Raw genomic sequence first — 25,051 nt, forward strand, 5'->3', positions numbered from 1 at the left:
TCGCACACACAGCTCACACACATCACACATCACTCGCACACACTGCTCACACACATCACACATCACTCGCACACACTGCTCACACACATCACACATCACTCGCACACACTGCTCACACACATCACACATCACTCACACACACTGCTCACACACATCACACACCACTCACACACACAGCTCACACACATCACACAGCTCACACACATCACACATCACTCGCACACACTGCTCACACACATCACACATCACTCGCACACACTGCTCACACACATCACACATCACTCACACACACTGCTCACACACATCACACATCACTCACACACACAGCTCACACACATCACACATCACTCGCACACACAGCTCACACACATCACACATCACTCGCACACACAGCTCACACACATCACACATCACTCGCACACACTGCTCACACACATCACACATCACTCACACACACTGCTCACACACATCACACACCACTCACACACACAGCTCACACACATCACACAGCTCACACACATCACACATCACTCGCACACACTGCTCACACACATCACACATCACTCGCACACACTGCTCACACACATCACACATCACTCACACACACTGCTCACACACATCACACATCACTCACACACACAGCTCACACACATCACACATCACTCGCACACACAGCTCACACACATCACACATCACTCGCACACACTGCTCACACACATCACACATCACTCACACACACTGCTCACACACATCACACACCACTCACACACACAGCTCACACACATCACACACCACTCGCACACACAGCTCACACACATCACACACCACTCGCACACACTGCTTACACACATCACACATCACTCACACACACTGCTCACACACATCACACATCACTCACACACACTGCTCACACACATCACACATCACTCACACACACTGCTCACACACATCACACATCACTCACACACACTGCTCACACACATCACACATCACTCGCACACACTGCTCACACACATCACACATCACTCGCACACACAGCTCACACACATCACACATCACTCACACACACAGCTCACACACATCACACATCACTCACACACACTGCTCACACACATCACACATCACTCACACACACTGCTCACACACATCACACATCACTCACACACACTGCTCACACACATCACACATCACTCACACACACTGCTCACACACATCACACATCACTCACACACACTGCTCACACACATCACACATCACTCACACACACAGCTCACACACATCACACATCACTCACACACACTGCTCACACACATCACACATCACTCACACACACTGCTCACACACATCACACATCACTCACACACACTGCTCACACACATCACACATCACTCACACACATCACACACCACTCGCACACACAGCTCACACACATCACACATCACTCACACACACTGCTCACACACATCACACATCACTCACACACACTGCTCACACACATCACACATCACTCACACACACTGCTCACACACATCACACATCTCTCACACACACTGCTCACACACATCACACATCACTCACACACACTGCTCACACACATCACACATCACTCACACACACAGCTCACACACATCACACATCTCTCACACACACAGCTCACACACATCACACATCACTCACACACACTGCTCACACACATCACACATCACTCACACACACTGCTCACACACATCACACATCACTCACACACACAGCTCACACACATCACACATCACTCACACACACTGCTCACACACATCACACACACAGCTCACACACATCACACATCACTCACACACACTGCTCACACACATCACACATCACTCACACACACTGCTCACACACATCACACATCACTCGCACACACAGCTCACACACATCACACATCACTCGCACACACAGCTCACACACATCACACACCACTCGCACACACAGCTCACACACATCACACATCACTCGCACACACTGCTCACACACATCACACACCACTCGCACACACAGCTCACACACATCACACATCACTCGCACACACTGCTCACACACATCACACATCACTCGCACACACTGCTCACACACATCACACATCACTCGCACACACTGCTCACACACATCACACATCACTCACACACACTGCTCACACACATCACACACCACTCACACACACAGCTCACACACATCACACAGCTCACACACATCACACATCACTCGCACACACTGCTCACACACATCACACATCACTCGCACACACTGCTCACACACATCACACATCACTCGCACACACTGCTCACACACATCACACATCACTCACACACACAGCTCACACACATCACACATCACTCACACACACAGCTCACACACATCACACATCACTCACACACACAGCTCACACACATCACACATCACTCACACACACTGCTCACACACATCACACATCACTCACACACACAGCTCACACACATCACACATCACTCGCACACACAGCTCACACACATCACACATCACTCGCACACACAGCTCACACACATCACACATCACTCGCACACACTGCTCACACACATCACACATCACTCACACACACTGCTCACACACATCACACACCACTCACACACACAGCTCACACACATCACACAGCTCACACACATCACACATCACTCGCACACACTGCTCACACACATCACACATCACTCGCACACACTGCTCACACACATCACACATCACTCACACACACTGCTCACACACATCACACATCACTCACACACACAGCTCACACACATCACACATCACTCGCACACACAGCTCACACACATCACACATCACTCGCACACACTGCTCACACACATCACACATCACTCACACACACTGCTCACACACATCACACACCACTCACACACACAGCTCACACACATCACACACCACTCGCACACACAGCTCACACACATCACACACCACTCGCACACACTGCTTACACACATCACACATCACTCACACACACTGCTCACACACATCACACATCACTCACACACACTGCTCACACACATCACACATCACTCACACACACTGCTCACACACATCACACATCACTCACACACACTGCTCACACACATCACACATCACTCGCACACACTGCTCACACACATCACACATCACTCGCACACACAGCTCACACACATCACACATCACTCACACACACAGCTCACACACATCACACATCACTCACACACACTGCTCACACACATCACACATCACTCACACACACTGCTCACACACATCACACATCACTCACACACACTGCTCACACACATCACACATCACTCACACACACTGCTCACACACATCACACATCACTCACACACACTGCTCACACACATCACACATCACTCACACACACTGCTCACACACATCACACATCACTCACACACACAGCTCACACACATCACACATCACTCACACACACTGCTCACACACATCACACATCACTCACACACACTGCTCACACACATCACACATCACTCACACACACTGCTCACACACATCACACATCACTCACACACATCACACACCACTCGCACACACAGCTCACACACATCACACATCACTCACACACACTGCTCACACACATCACACATCACTCACACACACTGCTCACACACATCACACATCACTCACACACATCACACACCACTCGCACACACAGCTCACACACATCACACACCACTCGCACACACCGCTCACACACATCACACATCACTCGCACACACTGCTCACACACATCACACATCACTCACACACACTGCTCACACACATCACACATCACTCACACACACTGCTCACACACATCACACATCACTCACACACACTGCTCACACACATCACACATCACTCACACACACTGCTCACACACATCACACATCACTCGCACACACAGCTCACACACATCACACATCACTCACACACACAGCTCACACACATCACACATCACTCACACACACTGCTCACACACATCACACATCACTCACACACACTGCTCACACACATCACACATCACTCACACACACTGCTCACACACATCACACATCACTCACACACACTGCTCACACACATCACACACCACTCACACACACAGCTCACACACATCACACATCACTCACACACACTGCTCACACACATCACACATCACTCACACACACTGCTCACACACATCACACATCTCTCACACACACTGCTCACACACATCACACATCACTCACACACACTGCTCACACACATCACACATCACTCACACACACAGCTCACACACATCACACATCTCTCACACACACAGCTCACACACATCACACATCTCTCACACACACAGCTCACACACATCACACATCACTCACACACACTGCTCACACACATCACACATCACTCACACACACTGCTCACACACATCACACATCTCTCACACACACAGCTCACACACATCACACACCACTCACACACACAGCTCACACACATCACACATCACTCACACACACTGCTCACACACATCACACATCACTCACACACACAGCTCACACACATCACACATCACTCGCACACACTGCTCACACACATCACACATCACTCGCACACACAGCTCACACACATCACACACACAGCTCACACACATCACACATCACTCACACACACAGCTCACACACATCACACATCACTCGCACACACTGCTCACACACATCACACATCACTCACACACACTGCTCACACACATCACACACACAGCTCACACACATCACACATCACTCACACACACTGCTCACACACATCACACATCACTCACACACACTGCTCACACACATCACACATCACTCGCACACACAGCTCACACACATCACACACCACTCGCACACACAGCTCACACACATCACACATCACTCGCACACACTGCTCACACACATCACACATCACTCGCACACACAGCTCACACACATCACACATCACTCACACACACTGCTCACACACATCACACACCACTCACACACACAGCTCACACACATCACACAGCTCACACACATCACACATCACTCGCACACACAGCTCACACACATCACACACATCACACATCACTCACACACACTGCTCACACACATCACACATCACTCGCACACACAGCTCACACACATCACACACATCACACATCACTCACACACACTGCTCACACACATCACACATCACTCGCACACACAGCTCACACACATCACACACCACTCGCACACACAGCTCACACACATCACACACCACTCGCACACACAGCTCACACACATCACACACCACTCGCACACACAGCTCACACACATCACACACCACTCGCACACACAGCTCACACACATCACACATCACTCGCACACACTGCTCACACACATCACACACCACTCGCACACACAGCTCACACACATCACACATCACTCGCACACACAGCTCACACACATCACACATCACTCACACACACTGCTCACACACATCACACACCACTCACACACACAGCTCACACACATCACACAGCTCACACACATCACACATCACTCGCACACACTGCTCACACACATCACACATCACTCGCACACACTGCTCACACACATCACACATCACTCACACACACTGCTCACACACATCACACACCACTCACACACACAGCTCACACACATCACACAGCTCACACACATCACACATCACTCGCACACACTGCTCACACACATCACACATCACTCACACACACAGCTTACACACATCACACACCACTCACACACACAGCTCACACACATCACACACCACTCGCACACACAGCTCACACACATCACACACCACTCGCACACACTGCTCACACACATCACACATCACTCACACACACAGCTCACACACATCACACATCACACATCACTCACACACACTGCTCACACACATCACACACCACTCACACACACAGCTCACACACATCACACATCACTCGCACACACAGCTCACACACATCACACACATCACACATCACTCACACACACTGCTCACACACATCACACATCACTCGCACACACAGCTCACACACATCACACACCACTCGCACACACAGCTCACACACATCACACATCACTCGCACACACTGCTCACACACATCACACATCACTCGCACACACTGCTCACACACATCACACATCACTCACACACACTGCTCACACACATCACACACCACTCACACACACAGCTCACACACATCACACAGCTCACACACATCACACATCACTCGCACACACTGCTCACACACATCACACATCACTCGCACACACTGCTCACACACATCACACATCACTCACACACACTGCTCACACACATCACACACCACTCACACACACAGCTCACACACATCACACAGCTCACACACATCACACATCACTCGCACACACTGCTCACACACATCACACATCACTCACACACACAGCTCACACACATCACACACCACTCGCACACACAGCTCACACACATCACACATCACTCACACACACTGCTCACACACATCACACATCACTCACACACACTGCTCACACACATCACACATTACTCGCACACACAGCTCACACACATCACACACCACTCGCACACACTGCTCACACACATCACTCACACACACACACACAGCTCACACACATCACACATCACTCGCACACACTGCTCACACACATCACTCACACACACTGCTCACACACATCACACATCACTCGCACACACAGCTCACACACATCACACATCACTCACACACACAGCTCACACACATCACACATCACTCACACACACTGCTCACACACATCACACACCACTCGCACACACAGCTCACACACATCACACATCACTCACACACACAGCTCACACACATCACACACCACTCGCACACACAGCTCACACACATCACACACCACTCGCACACACTGCTCACACACATCACACATCACTCACACACACTGCTCACACACATCACACATCACTCACACACACTGCTCACACACATCACACATCAGTCGCACACACTGCTCACACACATCACACATCAGTCGCACACACTGCTCACACACATCACACATCACTCACACACACTGCTCACACACATCACACATCACTCACACACACTGCTCACACACATCACACATCACTCACACACACAGCTCACACACATCACACATCACTCGCACACACTGCTCACACACATCACACACCACTCGCACACACAGCTCACACACATCACACACCACTCGCACACACTGCTCACACACATCACACATCACTCGCACACACAGCTCACACACATCACACACCACTCGCACACACAGCTCACACACATCACACATCACTCGCACACACAGCTCACACACATCACACACCACTCGCACACACAGCTCACACACATCACACACCACTCGCACACACTGCTCACACACATCACACACCACTCGCACACACTGCTCACACACATCACACACCACTCGCACACACTGCTCACACACATCACACACCACTCGCACACACTGCTCACACACATCACACATCAGTCGCACACACTGCTCACACACATCACACATCAGTCGCACACACTGCTCACACACATCACACATCACTCGCACACACTGCTCACACACATCACACATCAGTCGCACACACTGCTCACACACATCACACATCAGTCGCACACACAGCTCACACACATCACACACCACTCGCACACACTGCTCACACACATCACACATCACTCGCACACACTGCTCACACACATCACACATCAGTCGCACACACTGCTCACACACATCACACACCACTCGCACACACTGCTCACACACATCACACATCACTCACACACACTGCTCACACACATCACACATCACTCACACACACTGCTCACACACATCACACATCACTCACACACACAGCTCACACACATCACACATCACCCACACACACTGCTCACACACATCACACACCACTCGCACACACAGCTCACACACATCACACATCACTCACACACACAGCTCACACACATCACACACACTGCTCACACACATCACACATCAGTCGCACACACTGCTCACACACATCACACATCAGTCGCACACACTGCTCACACACATCACACATCACTCGCACACACTGCTCACACACATCACACATCACTCGCACACACAGCTCACACACATCACACATCACTCACACACACTGCTCACACACATCACACATCACTCGCACACACTGCTCACACACATCACACATCACTCGCACACACTGCTCACACACATCACACATCACTCACACACACTGCTCACACACATCACACATCACTCGCACACACTGCTCACACACATCACACATCACTCACACACACTGCTCACACACATCACACATCACTCACACACACTGCTCACACACATCACACATCACTCACACACACTGCTCACACACATCACACATCACTCGCACACACTGCTCACACACATCACACATCACTCACACACACTGCTCACACACATCACACATCACTCACACACACAGCTCACACACATCACACACCACTCGCACACACTGCTCACACACATCACACACCACTCGCACACACAGCTCACACACATCACACATCACTCGCACACACAGCTCACACACATCACACATCACTCACACACACAGCTCACACACATCACACATCACACATCACTCACACACACTGCTCACACACATCACACACCACTCGCACACACTGCTCACACACATCACACACCACTCGCACACACAGCTCACACACATCACACATCACTCGCACACACAGCTCACACACATCACACATCACTCACACACACTGCTCACACACATCACACATCACTCACACACACTGCTCACACACATCACACATCACTCGCACACACAGCTCACACACATCACACATCACACATCACTCACACACACTGCTCACACACATCACACACCACTCGCACACACTGCTCACACACATCACACATCAGTCGCACACACTGCTCACACACATCACACATCACTCGCACACACAGCTCACACACATCACACATCACTCGCACACACAGCTCACACACATCACACATCACTCACACACACTGCTCACACACATCACACATCACACATCACTCACACACACTGCTCACACACATCACACACCACTCGCACACACTGCTCACACACATCACACACCACTCGCACACACAGCTCACACACATCACACATCACTCGCACACACAGCTCACACACATCACACATCACTCACACACACTGCTCACACACATCACACATCACTCACACACACAGCTCACACACATCACACATCACTCGCACACACAGCTCACACACATCACACATCACACATCACTCACACACACTGCTCACACACATCACACACCACTCGCACACACTGCTCACACACATCACACATCAGTCGCACACACTGCTCACACACATCACACATCACTCGCACACACAGCTCACACACATCACACATCACTCGCACACACAGCTCACACACATCACACATCACTCACACACACTGCTCACACACATCACACATCACTCACACACACTGCTCACACACATCACACATCACTCGCACACACAGCTCACACACATCACACATCACACATCACTCACACACACTGCTCACACACATCACACACCACTCGCACACACTGCTCACACACATCACACATCAGTCGCACACACTGCTCACACACATCACACACCACTCGCACACACAGCTCACACACATCACACATCACTCGCACACACAGCTCACACACATCACACATCACACATCACTCACACACACTGCTCACACACATCACACACCACTCGCACACACAGCTCACACACATCACACATCAGTCGCACACACAGCTCACACACATCACACATCACTCACACACACAGCTCACACACATCACACATCACTCGCACACACTGCTCACACACATCACACACCACTCGCACACACAGCTCACACACATCACACATCAGTCGCACACACTGCTCACACACATCACACACCACTCGCACACACAGCTCACACACATCACACATCACTCACACACACTGCTCACACACATCACACACCACTCGCACACACAGCTCACACACATCACACATCAGTCGCACACACAGCTCACACACATCACACATCACTCACACACACAGCTCACACACATCACACATCACTCACACACACTGCTCACACACATCACACACCACTCGCACACACAGCTCACACACATCACACATCAGTCGCACACACAGCTCACACACATCACACATCACTCACACACACAGCTCACACACATCACACATCACTCACACACACTGCTCACACACATCACACACCACTTGCACACACAGCTCACACACATCACACATCACTCGCACACACTGCTCACACACATCACACATCACTCACACACACTGCTCACACACATCACACATCACTCACACACACTGCTCACACACATCACACATCACTCACACACACTGCTCACACACATCACACATCACTCACACACACTGCTCACACACATCACACATCACTCACACACACTGCTCACACACATCACACACCACTCGCACACATTGCTCACACACATCACACATCACTCGCACACACAGCTCACACACATCACACATCACTCGCACACACAGCTCACACACATCACACACCACTCACACACACAGCTCACACACATCACACATCACTCACACACACAGCTCACACACATCACACATCACTCACACACACAGCTCACACACATCACACATCACTCACACACACTGCTCACACACATCACACATCACTCGCACACACTGCTCACACACATCACACATCACTCACACACACTGCTCACACACATCACACATCACTCACACACACAGCTCACACACATCACACACCACTCGCACACACTGCTCACACACATCACACATCACTCACACACACAGCTCACACACATCACACATCACTCACACACACTGCTCACACACATCACACACCACTTGCACACACAGCTCACACACATCACACATCAGTCGCACACACAGCTCACACACATCACACATCACTCACACACACAGCTCACACACATCACACACCACTCGCACACACTGCTCACACACATCACACATCACTCGCACACACAGCTCACACACATCACACATCACTCGCACACACTGCTCACACACATCACACATCACTCGCACACACAGCTCACACACATCACACACCACTCGCACACACTGCTCACACACATCACACATCACTCGCACACACTGCTCACACACATCACACATCACTCGCACACACAGCTCACACACATCACACACCACTCGCACACACTGCTCACACACATCACACATCACTCACACACACTGCTCACACACATCACACATCACTCACACACACTGCTCACACACATCACACATCACTCACACACACAGCTCACACACATCACACACCACTCGCACACACTGCTCACACACATCACACATCACTCGCACACACTGCTCACACACATCACACACCACTCGCACACACTGCTCACACACATCACACACCACTCGCACACACTGCTCACACACATCACACATCACTCGCACACACAGCTCACACACATCACACACCACTCGCACACACAGCTCACACACATCACACACCACTCGCACACACAGCTCACACACATCACACACCACTCGCACACACTGCTCACACACATCACACATCACTCGCACACACTGCTCACACACATCACACACCACTCGCACACACAGCTCACACACATCACACACCACTCGCACACACTGCTCACACACATCACACACCACTCGCACACACTGCTCACACACATCACACATCACTCGCACACACAGCTCACACACATCACACACCACTCGCACACACTGCTCACACACATCACACACCACTCGCACACACTGCTCACACACATCACACATCACTCGCACACACTGCTCACACACATCACACACCACTCGCACACACAGCTCACACACATCACACACCACTCGCACACACAGCTCACACACATCACACACCACTCGCACACACTGCTCACACACATCACACACCACTCGCACACACTGCTCACACACATCACACACCACTCGCACACACAGCTCACACACATCACACACCACTCGCACACACTGCTCACACACATCACACACCACTCGCACACACTGCTCACACACATCACACATCACTCACACACACTGCTCACACACATCACACACCACTCGCACACACTGCTCACACACATCACACACCACTCGCACACACAGCTCACACACATCACACACCACTCGCACACACTGCTCACACACATCACACACCACTCACACACACAGCTCACACACATCACACATCACTCACACACACAGCTCACACACATCACACACCACTCACACACACAGCTCACACACATCACACATCACTCACACACACAGCTCACACACATCACACATCACTCACACACACTGCTCACACACATCACACACCACTCGCACACACAGCTCACACACATCACACATCACTCACACACACAGCTCACACACATCACACATCACTCACACACACTGCTCACACACATCACACACCACTCGCACACACTGCTCACACACATCACACATCACTCACACACACAGCTCACACACATCACACATCACTCACACACACTGCTCACACACATCACACACCACTCGCACACACTGCTCACACACATCACACACCACTCACACACACAGCTCACACACATCACACATCACTCGCACACACTGCTCACACACATCACACATCACTCACACACACAGCTCACACATCACACATCACTCGCACACACTGCTCACACACATCACACACCACTCACACACACAGCTCACACACATCACACATCACTCGCACACACTGCTCACACACATCACACACCACTCACACACACAGCTCACACACATCACACATCACTCACACACACAGCTCACACACATCACACATCACTCACACACACTGCTCACACACATCACACACCACTCGCACACACAGCTCACACACATCACACACCACTCGCACACACAGCTCACACACATCACACATCACTCACACACACTGCTCACACACATCACACACCACTCGCACACACTGCTCACACACATCACACACCACTCGCACACACAGCTCACACACATCACACACCACTCGCACACACTGCTCACACACATCACACACCACTCACACACACAGCTCACACACATCACACACCACTCGCACACACAGCTCACACACATCACACACCACTCGCACACACAGCTCACACACATCACACATCACTCGCACACACAGCTCACACACATCACACATCACTCGCACACACAGCTCACACACATCACACATCACTCACACACACAGCTCACACACATCACACATCACTCACACACACTGCTCACACACATCACACATCAGTCGCACACACTGCTCACACACATCACACACCACTCACACACACAGCTCACACACATCACACATCACTCGCACACACTGCTCACACACATCACACACCACTCGCACACACAGCTCACACACATCACACATCACTCACACACACTGCTCACACACATCACACATCACTCACACACACAGCTCACACACATCACACACCACTCGCACACACAGCTCACACACATCACACATCACTCACACACACAGCTCACACACATCACACACCACTCGCACACACAGCTCACACACATCACACACCACTCGCACACACAGCTCACACACATCACACACCACTCGCACACACAGCTCACACACATCACACACCACTCGCACACACAGCTCACACACATCACACATCACTCGCACACACAGCTCACACACATCACACATCACTCACACACACAGCTCACACACATCACACATCACTCACACACACAGCTCACACACATCACACACCACTCACACACACATCACACACCACTCACACACACAGCTCACACACATCACACACCACTCGCACACACAGCTCACACACATCACACATCACTCACACACACAGCTCACACACATCACACATCACTCGCACACACAGCTCACACACATCACACACCACTCGCACACACTGCTCACACACATCACACACCACTCGCACACACAGCTCACACACATCACACACCACTCGCACACACAGCTCACACACATCACACATCACTCGCACACACAGCTCACACACATCACACATCACTCACACACACTGCTCACACACATCACACACCACTCACACACACCGCTCACACACATCACACACCACTCGCACACACAGCTCACACACATCACACATCACTCGCACACACAGCTCACACACATCACACATCACTCGCACACACTGCTCACACACATCACACACCACTCACACACACAGCTCACACACATCACACATCACTCACACACACAGCTCACACACATCACACATCACTCGCACACACTGCTCACACACATCACACATCACTCACACACACAGCTCACACACATCACACACCACTCACACACACCGCTCACACACATCACACACCACTCACACACACCGCTCACACACACAGCTCACACACATCACACACCACTCACACACACCGCTCACACACATCACACATCACTCACACACACAGCTCACACACATCACACATCACTCACACACACAGCTCACACACATCACACACCACTCGCACACACAGCTCACACACATCACACACCACTCACACACACCGCTCACACACATCACACACCACTCGCACACACAGCTCACACACATCACACATCACTCACACACACTGCTCACACACATCACACATCACTCGCACACACAGCTCACACACATCACACATCACTCACACACACTGCTCACACACATCACACACCACTCGCACACACAGCTCACACACATCACACATCACTCGCACACACAGCTCACACACATCACACACCACTCGCACACACAGCTCACACACATCACACATCACTCGCACACACAGCTCACACACATCACACATCACTCGCACACACTGCTCACACACATCACACATCACTCGCACACACAGCTCACACACATCACACATCACTCGCACACACAGCTCACACACATCACACATCACACACCACTCGCACACACAGCTCACACACATCACACATCACTCGCACACACAGCTCACACACATCACTCGCACACACTGCTCACACACATCACACATCACACACACACACAGCTCACACACATCACACATCACTCGCACACACAGCTCACACACATCACTCGCACACACTGCTCACACACATCACACATCACTCGCACACACAGCTCACACACATCACTCACACACACAGCTCACACACATCACACATCACTCACACACACAGCTCACACACATCACACATCACTCGCACACACAGCTCACACACATCACTCGCACACACTGCTCACACACATCACACATCACTCGCACACACAGCTCACACACATCACACATCACACACCACTCGCACACACAGCTCACACACATCACACATCACTCGCACACACAGCTCACACACATCACTCGCACACACTGCTCACACACATCACACATCACTCGCACACACAGCTCACACACATCACACATCACTCGCACACACAGCTCACACACATCACACATCACTCGCACACACAGCTCACACACATCACACATCACTCGCACACACAGCTCACACACATCACACACCACTCGCACACACAGCTCACACACATCACACATCACTCGCACACACTGCTCACACACATCACTCGCACACACAGCTCACACACATCACACATCACTCGCACACACTGCTCACACACATCACTCGCACACACAGCTCACACACATCACACATCACTCGCACACACAGCTCACACACATCACACATCACTCACACACACAGCTCACACACATCACACATCACTCGCACACACTGCTCACACACATCACACATCACTCACACACACAGCTCACACACATCACACATCACTCACACACACAGCTCACACACATCACACATCACTCGCACACACAGCTCACACACATCACACATCACTCACACACACTGCTCACACACATCACACACCACTCGCACACACAGCTCACACACATCACACATCACTCACACACACTGCTCACACACATCACACACCACTCGCACACACTGCTCACACACATCACACATCACTCGCACACACAGCTCACACACATCACACATCACTCACACACATCACACACCACTCGCACACACAGCTCACACACATCACACATCACTCACACACACAGCTCACACACATCACACATCACTCACACACACTGCTCACACACATCACACACCACTCACACACACAGCTCACACACATCACACACCACTCGCACACACAGCTCACACACATCACACATCACTCACACACACAGCTCACACACATCACACATCACTCACACACACTGCTCACACACATCACACATCACTCGCACACACAGCTCACACACATCACACATCACTCACACACACAGCTCACACACATCACACATCACTCACACACACTGCTCACACACATCACACACCACTCGCACACACTGCTCACACACATCACACATCACTCGCACACACAGCTCACACACATCACACATCACTCGCACACACTGCTCACACACATCACACATCAGTCGCACACACAGCTCACACACATCACACATCACTCACACACACTGCTCACACACATCACACACCACTCGCACACACAGCTCACACACATCACACATCACTCGCACACACAGCTCACACACATCACACATCACTCGCACACACAGCTCACACACATCACACATCACTCGCACACACAGCTCACACACATCACACATCACTCGCACACACAGCTCACACACATCACACACCACTCGCACACACAGCTCACACACATCACACATCACTCACACACACAGCTCACACACATCACACATCACTCGCACACACAGCTCACACACATCACACATCACTCACACACACTGCTCACACACATCACACACCACTCGCACACACAGCTCACACACATCACACATCACTCGCACACACAGCTCACACACATCACACATCACTCGCACACACCGCTCACACACATCACACACCACTCGCACACACAGCTCACACACATCACACACCACTCGCACACACTGCTCACACACATCACACACCACTCGCACACACAGCTCACACACATCACACATCAGTCGCACACACAGCTCACACACATCACACATCACACACACACACTGCTCACACACATCACACATCACTCACACACACAGCTCACACACATCACACATCACTCACACACACAGCTCACACACATCACACACCACTCGCACACACAGCTCACACACATCACACACCACTCGCACACACAGCTCACACACATCACACATCACTCGCACACACAGCTCACACACATCACACATCACTCGCACACACAGCTCACACACATCACACATCACTCGCACACACAGCTCACACACATCACACATCACTCGCACACACAGCTCACACACATCACACACCACTCGCACACACAGCTCACACACATCACACACCACTCGCACACACAGCTCACACACATCACACACCACTCGCACACACTGCTCACACACATCACACATCAGTCGCACACACTGCTCACACACATCACACATCAGTCGCACACACAGCTCACACACATCACACATCACTCACACACACAGCTCACACACATCACACATCACTCGCACACACAGCTCACACACATCACACATCACTCGCACACACTGCTCACACACATCACACATCACTCGCACACACAGCTCACACACATCACACACCACTCGCACACACAGCTCACACACATCACACACCACTCGCACACACAGCTCACACACATCACACACCACTCGCACACACAGCTCACACACATCACACACCACTCGCACACACTGCTCACACACATCACACATCACTCGCACACACAGCTCACACACATCACACATCACTCGCACACACAGCTCACACACATCACACATCACTCACACACACAGCTCACACACATCACACATCACTCGCACACACAGCTCACACACATCACACATCACTCGCACACACAGCTCACACACATCACACATCACTCGCACACACTGCTCACACACATCACACATCACTCGCACACACAGCTCACACACATCACACACCACTCGCACACACAGCTCACACACATCACACACCACTCGCACACACAGCTCACACACATCACACACCACTCGCACACACAGCTCACACACATCACACATCACTCGCACACACTGCTCACACACATCACACATCACTCGCACACACAGCTCACACACATCACACACCACTCGCACACACAGCTCACACACATCACACACCACTCGCACACACAGCTCACACACATCACACACCACTCGCACACACAGCTCACACACATCACACATCACTCGCACACACTGCTCACACACATCACACATCACTCGCACACACTGCTCACACACATCACACATCACTCGCACACACAGCTCACACACATCACACATCACTCGCACACACAGCTCACACACATCACACATCACTCACACACACAGCTCACACACATCACACATCACTCGCACACACAGCTCACACACATCACACATCACTCGCACACACAGCTCACACACATCACACATCACTCGCACACACTGCTCACACACATCACACATCACTCGCACACACAGCTCACACACATCACACACCACTCGCACACACAGCTCACACACATCACACACCACTCGCACACACAGCTCACACACATCACACACCACTCGCACACACAGCTCACACACATCACACACCACTCGCACACACTGCTCACACACATCACACATCAGTCGCACACACTGCTCACACACATCACACATCAGTCGCACACACAGCTCACACACATCACACATCACTCACACACACAGCTCACACACATCACACATCACTCGCACACACAGCTCACACACATCACACATCACTCGCACACACAGCTCACACACATCACACATCAGTCGCACACACAGTAATAATAGAAAACTCCCTTCTTTATTTTGGCTTATAGTAAATCGTGATAGTATCGTGATTTGTATCGAATAATGACATGAGTGTATCGTTACACTCCTATTTATAGTACTTTTTTGTTATTATTTTATCTAGGAAAATGATATTGTGATAATTATTGTTTTATCGCCCAGCCCTGAGAACTGCTGTCAGAACTACTCGACAAACCTGACAAGCCCTGATTAGCTCATGTGTGTCTTTGTTCTGTTGTATTTATTTGTGCTATTGCTTGTAGTTTGTAGACACGGACCAACAACAACAAGTATTTTATTTATTTACTACTTTTTGTGTGGTGCCAGTGGAAATGATTAACTGAACCGGATTGAGAATGGAGACGTCTGTATGTACTGTACGTTAGTTGAGATCTTACGGATGGCCCTGGTCAGTGCTGAGTTTCAGAGGTCAGGTGACCAGAGGTCAGGTGACCAGAGGTCAGGTGACCAGAGTCTGATCTCATGAGTGTTTCTGCAGGCTGCATGCGTGTGTGAGAGAGAAAGCAATGTCACCTGTAGAAGCGCAGGGCGATCTCTGGCTGGTCTGTGTAGAAGTGGTTGCTGCCGATACAGGCGATGGCCTCCACGTGTGTGTTGTCCTGCTTCAGGACCTCTCTATAGTACTCAGTGGCCGAGATCACGTTATTCATTTCCTGGAGGACACAGTTAGACAGATCAAGCCAAAGCTCATCCAGCGAAGGGAAGATGAAGACACAAGCTATGTTTCCATCCACACGTTTTTATCCAAATTAAGTGAAACGAATGAAAAATGCCTTATGGAAACAGTAAAATTCGACTGAATTTCATGAATATCGACTCAAATGAAATACGGTCGGTCTCATCGGATTTTATCTTGATCGATATACGGCTTATGCGATAAACGCTGATGGAAACGTTATTTGCCGAATAAATAATGAATTGCGATTAAGTTTTAGGTCATTTTATGGTTGCAACCTGCCACAAAAGAAGAAGTTTTAGTTAATTTCCGCCCAGTATTTCCGCTCTGTTTGCACCTCTTATATACTGCCTATGGTTTGCACACATGGCGGGCAAAGACAGATGTAAGTGGACAAACGAGGAGACGAGATACTTTTTGAATTTAATTTGCCAGAAAAATAAAACGGCTATTTTAGATAGCAAAAATCGACGAAATGCCATAATAGTCAAATAATGTCGCTATCAACTGGCACATAAGCACTATTAGAGTCCTGCAACGGGTCGGGTACCCGCATAAAAGTGGCTAAAACGGGTGGATTGTGACATTCCTCAAATTCATGGGTGGGGACGCGGGCGGATAATGAACTCCTTGTGGGCGGGCAGCGGATGAACAATATGTGCAATATTTGTGTGTCTAAATTACCATTACACATACGCAAATATGTGTTTTAGTCAGGCCATCCTTAAAAATATTCTTGTTTGCCGTAACCCGACCGATCCTGTCAATTTAGGACCGACCCAATTAATTTATTTTTCTCCTTTTAGTCCGACCGACTTGCCGGTTGTAAACTTGCGCTAAGACCGACCATACAAACGTAGGCTACGCTCTTTCTTTTAACCCTCTGGGGACCAAAAACGCGCCCGCGCGTTTTGCTCGTTTCTTTTTTTAGCCATGTAAATTAAGTTCATAATGCTCTGTTAATTTTGAACTTTCATTTTCGTGTTATACATCAATCGATCCTGTTCAGTTTCTATTTTTTTTCTGTGTACTCACAATAAAAATAAAGTGTTTTGCTTTTTGCCAAATAAAGAAAAATTAACATGATGCGAGTTCTGCACTCTCTCTGTGAGTGAACTCCAATTTGAAACGCGTTCGAAAATGATCTGTAACTCCGCGAAAATTCAGTCAAACAGGCAAACATACCCACGGGCATAAAGCTTGAGATCTCATCTTTTAAATGAAGTAATTTATATAAAAAACAAATATTCTCAGCTTCTGTAATCTGTATGAAAAGAGAGTGATTCCAGTCGAGCTCATTACGAGCTCATTCACTTTAATTCGTTCACGCTTACTCACGGAGCGCGCTATTCACAAGATAATGTGTTAAGCCACCTAAGCAAAACAGGTAAACGCCCCCAAGCAAATGCATTAAACGCTTCAAGTTTCATCATTCAGTCACCTGCGCGTTGGGAAGATGGCACGATACAACACCGGTGCAGAAGCCCTTCAGCTCGTCCTGGATACTAGCGACGAAGAGTCCACATTTGTGACCCGTCACGGAAACCAGGGACACAAGTCGGCAGCACAACTTTCGAGCAAAATGAGAAATAAGCGTTTTATTTCAAAATCGGTGATTTTCGTTTTTTTGCAGAATCTGTTAGTTGAGATCACGAAGAAGCCTCTCCATGTTTGAGATAGCAGTATTGGTATATTTAAAAGCGTACATTTTGAGTTAGAAATCAGCTTGTTTTTCAGAGATTCTAGCACGCAGTAGGGGCGTGTCATTGTCGGTGTGTATTTCCATACTGAATAAGCCGGCGTGACTACTTATTATGCAGCGCTCTGGCCGGCTCTATCTGATTTCAAAATTCAATGTAGATGGATGCCAATAACATTACGATGTCCAGCAATCGATTTAAATAGTAGATTACATGGGGTTTGATTTGTCGTAAAATGAGATGTAGCCTAATACATGTTGTCAGTGCCAATACATAGATCCGCCTATTTAACCAACGTGTATCTTAATGGTCCAGTGGTAGAGCTTTCGCCAGTTGTGTCAGAGGGTCTGAGTTCGAATCTGCCCTTGTATAGGTTTTTTTTTTTCTCGTATAGTTTTTTTTTCTCTCATCAAAACGATTATGTTCATCAGTGGTTGTATATCAAGCAGGGACATGCAAACGTTTGCATTATGTTTTGTGGTTTCACCAGAACGAATAGAGGGTATCCGCAACGCAACGGATTGAAGCGCGCGTCGAGTGAAGACAGTGCGGTGTGTGCACGAGCCACATGAGAAAACACCATATCTGCGCCACTGATCGCAGCGGCAACGAGCACTTTGATCGCTTGATTTAAAAAAAAATACATTTCAGCACTAGTATCTTATTTAAAAAACGAACGAAATGAATGCTCTGCCAGTTAACTGGAGATGTTTTATTTATTTGTAGAATTGGTACATTCGTGTCGCGAGATGTTTTAAAAAGTGGTGGGAACATGTCCCATCCGTCCCACCCGCAAATTATGCCTATGCCTATTTCCATAGTTTATTGCTTATTATTTATCAGTAGCAAAAGTTTGTTTCATGTTGCACGAGTAGGCTACACCGAAGAAAATTCCTAGTCTGTGAAACCTTTCATTGACAATGGCAATAAAATCTATTCTGATTCTGATTCATACTTGGATTCATAGCCTACTCATACATATATATATATATATATATATCTATCACATAGCACATCCTGTTTTTGATTTGAACATTGTCTAGAGTTTATCTTATTTTTTATTCAGTGTACACAAGAGTTGCCTTTACAGTTTTATCGGTAGATTCCTTTTGTTTATTTATCGCTCACAATTGCTTTGTTTATAGCAGACTGATTATTTTTTTATTTTGCTCACATTTAATTTGCTTAGAGCAACATTTAGAATTTAGAACATTTAGTTCCTCCACACAGAGGAATTACAATAAAACAGATTGAAAAACAAAACCTTTGAATGTCCTCTCATTCTTTCTTCAGGCTGCCTCACTTGATGGCCCATTAGCCATTGGGGGGGTGTCTATGTCACACCCCTGGTCTGAATCTCATTAATATTGATAGGCCATTACCACTCCCATGCATAAACCTCTTCTGACAAAAAATCTGTCTTACAATGTTTAAATCAATGTATTGTTTTATGAGAACGATTAGGCAGGATGATTTTCACATCATTTTGAAGCCAGAACTCGAAGCGACAACATCCAAAAGTCTTGTGGACACATATTTAGTATGTGTTTTGTGGTCTTATTTCAGCAACTTTCATTTTTATTTTTTTCAATAACCACGCATAAACATTATTCTCTTAAAAATACAAACATGTACATACATGTTACTTACATATTATGGTAGCCCCGTTTGTGCTATATAGAGTGAATTTACACCTTTGCCATTAACATGTTTATAAATAACTGAAAAAAGCACAAATGTCAGGGCATGTCAAAGCATCCCAAGGGCCCCAAAAACACCCTGGTCCCCAGAGGGTTAAATAATAACCCGTGGCGTCAGATTAAGGGCTGTAGGCTATGCAAAATGAAACCGAAATCACGACACTTAAGGCCACGAACCTACAATTAAAACTTTCAGAGATCTCAAACAGGCATTTAAAACACCAAATATTAAGAATTGGTATATCAAGCAAAATAATATTTGATGATTGATCGAAAATATTATCTCTCCCCCCACATGCTCACCGGCAACGCTCCGACATTAAATTTCTCTGTAGGCTATACTGTAGGGCCGGCTAATAGGCCTAGCCTGTGTTGTAGCCCAGTCATTAAAAAACGATTTAGTTTCATATTCATGTTTAAATAAAATAATATATATAGTTTTTAAATTTCATGTTGATTATATGAAAAGTGAAAAGCATGAATAAGATAAGATGATCCCGAATATCGGGAGACAAATGGAGTGGGCAGACATGATTTTGACCACTTTATTAAGTTTGTTTTTGTAGAAAACCTTTCTTTAAAGTGAATTTCGTTTTGTATTAATTGTATCTTAATTTTAATCAATGTTTCATCAACCAATTTCCTGGATTTAATAAATAAGAGCTAAATAGGCCTATAGCAGGCAATATATTTGGAGGCGCCGGCGCGTGAACTGGAGGTAGCCTAGGCTACTTGAATGGCGCAAAACAAAGCGCACTTTAGCGCTCATTAGCCCATTCATGAGGCTATTGTGATGTTGAGAGAGGTGCGAGATAAAAAATAAAGCACATTTAATTGGAATGATTTTAGCTTGTGTGTGATTTATCGCGGGCACGGGTCGGGTAACGGGCCGAATATTAACGGGTCTGGGCGGGTGCGGATTTAATTTTGATATTATCATGGGTGACGGGTCGGATCTGGTGCTGAACTTTGCGGGTACGGGCGGGGGCGGGTCTCCAAAAATGGACCCGTGCAGGACTCTAAGCACTATTACAACTTGTGCAATATTGATCATTTGTTGGTAGATGGCGTGATCCATTTTGTCTAGCAAAACTTTGTTCGCAAATGTTTGCTTGAATGTTGTGCGATTCAGTGCGAAAATGAATGGAAACACCTTAAAATGTCTCAAATCAATTCGATATACCAATTTGATCGCAGAACAGCATGTGACGTCATTACGCACAGGTTTTTATTCGCTTTAAAGCCGTTGGATGGAAACACACTTTCACCAGCTTTATTCGCATGAGTTTTTTTACCGAACTTCAGATAATTCGATTGACAACTGGATGGAAACTTAGTTACAGATACCTCATGTATGCGTGCGATCCCCGTGAGCAGCGTGACCTCGGCGGGGAAGTGATCCAAGCCCTGCTTGAACACATTCAGGGCCGTGATGGGCTGATCCAGACGCTGGTACACCTGCACACACACACACACACACACACTCTTACTGGTCTTACTGGGACACGGGCACCGGAGCTGCAGCACTGACCTCACCTTGGCCAGGTAGAGGTATGAGTCCACGAACTCCTGCTGAGCGAGCGCGGACCGGAACTGCTTCTCTGCCTCACGGTGCAAGCCCAGTCTACAAACACACAGATACTCACACTTCAAACAAGATCTCTTAATGCAGGTCACAATGATCCACACACTTC

General features: G+C 48.6%; 1 protein-coding gene across 3 annotated transcripts in view; it reads right to left on the bottom strand.

Annotated features, from left to right (window-relative positions):
- The window catches only part of ttc8 (tetratricopeptide repeat domain 8), a 68,500-nt gene that overhangs the window by 26,553 nt on the left and 16,896 nt on the right, over positions 1–25,051 (bottom strand). For all 3 annotated transcript variants that reach the window (XM_084096236.1, XM_084096237.1, XM_084096238.1), the window contains 3 exons: positions 24,894–24,981; positions 24,705–24,815; positions 19,795–19,934 (listed from right to left, as the gene is read on the bottom strand). In XM_084096236.1, coding sequence (XP_083952362.1) covers positions 19,795–19,934; positions 24,705–24,815; positions 24,894–24,981 — 339 coding nt within the window. The remainder of the gene's footprint in view (positions 1–19,794; positions 19,935–24,704; positions 24,816–24,893; positions 24,982–25,051) is intronic.

Source organism: Abramis brama (assembly GCF_963993115.1).
Source record: "Abramis brama genome assembly, chromosome: 21".
Lineage (NCBI taxonomy): Eukaryota > Metazoa > Chordata > Actinopteri > Cypriniformes > Leuciscidae > Abramis > Abramis brama.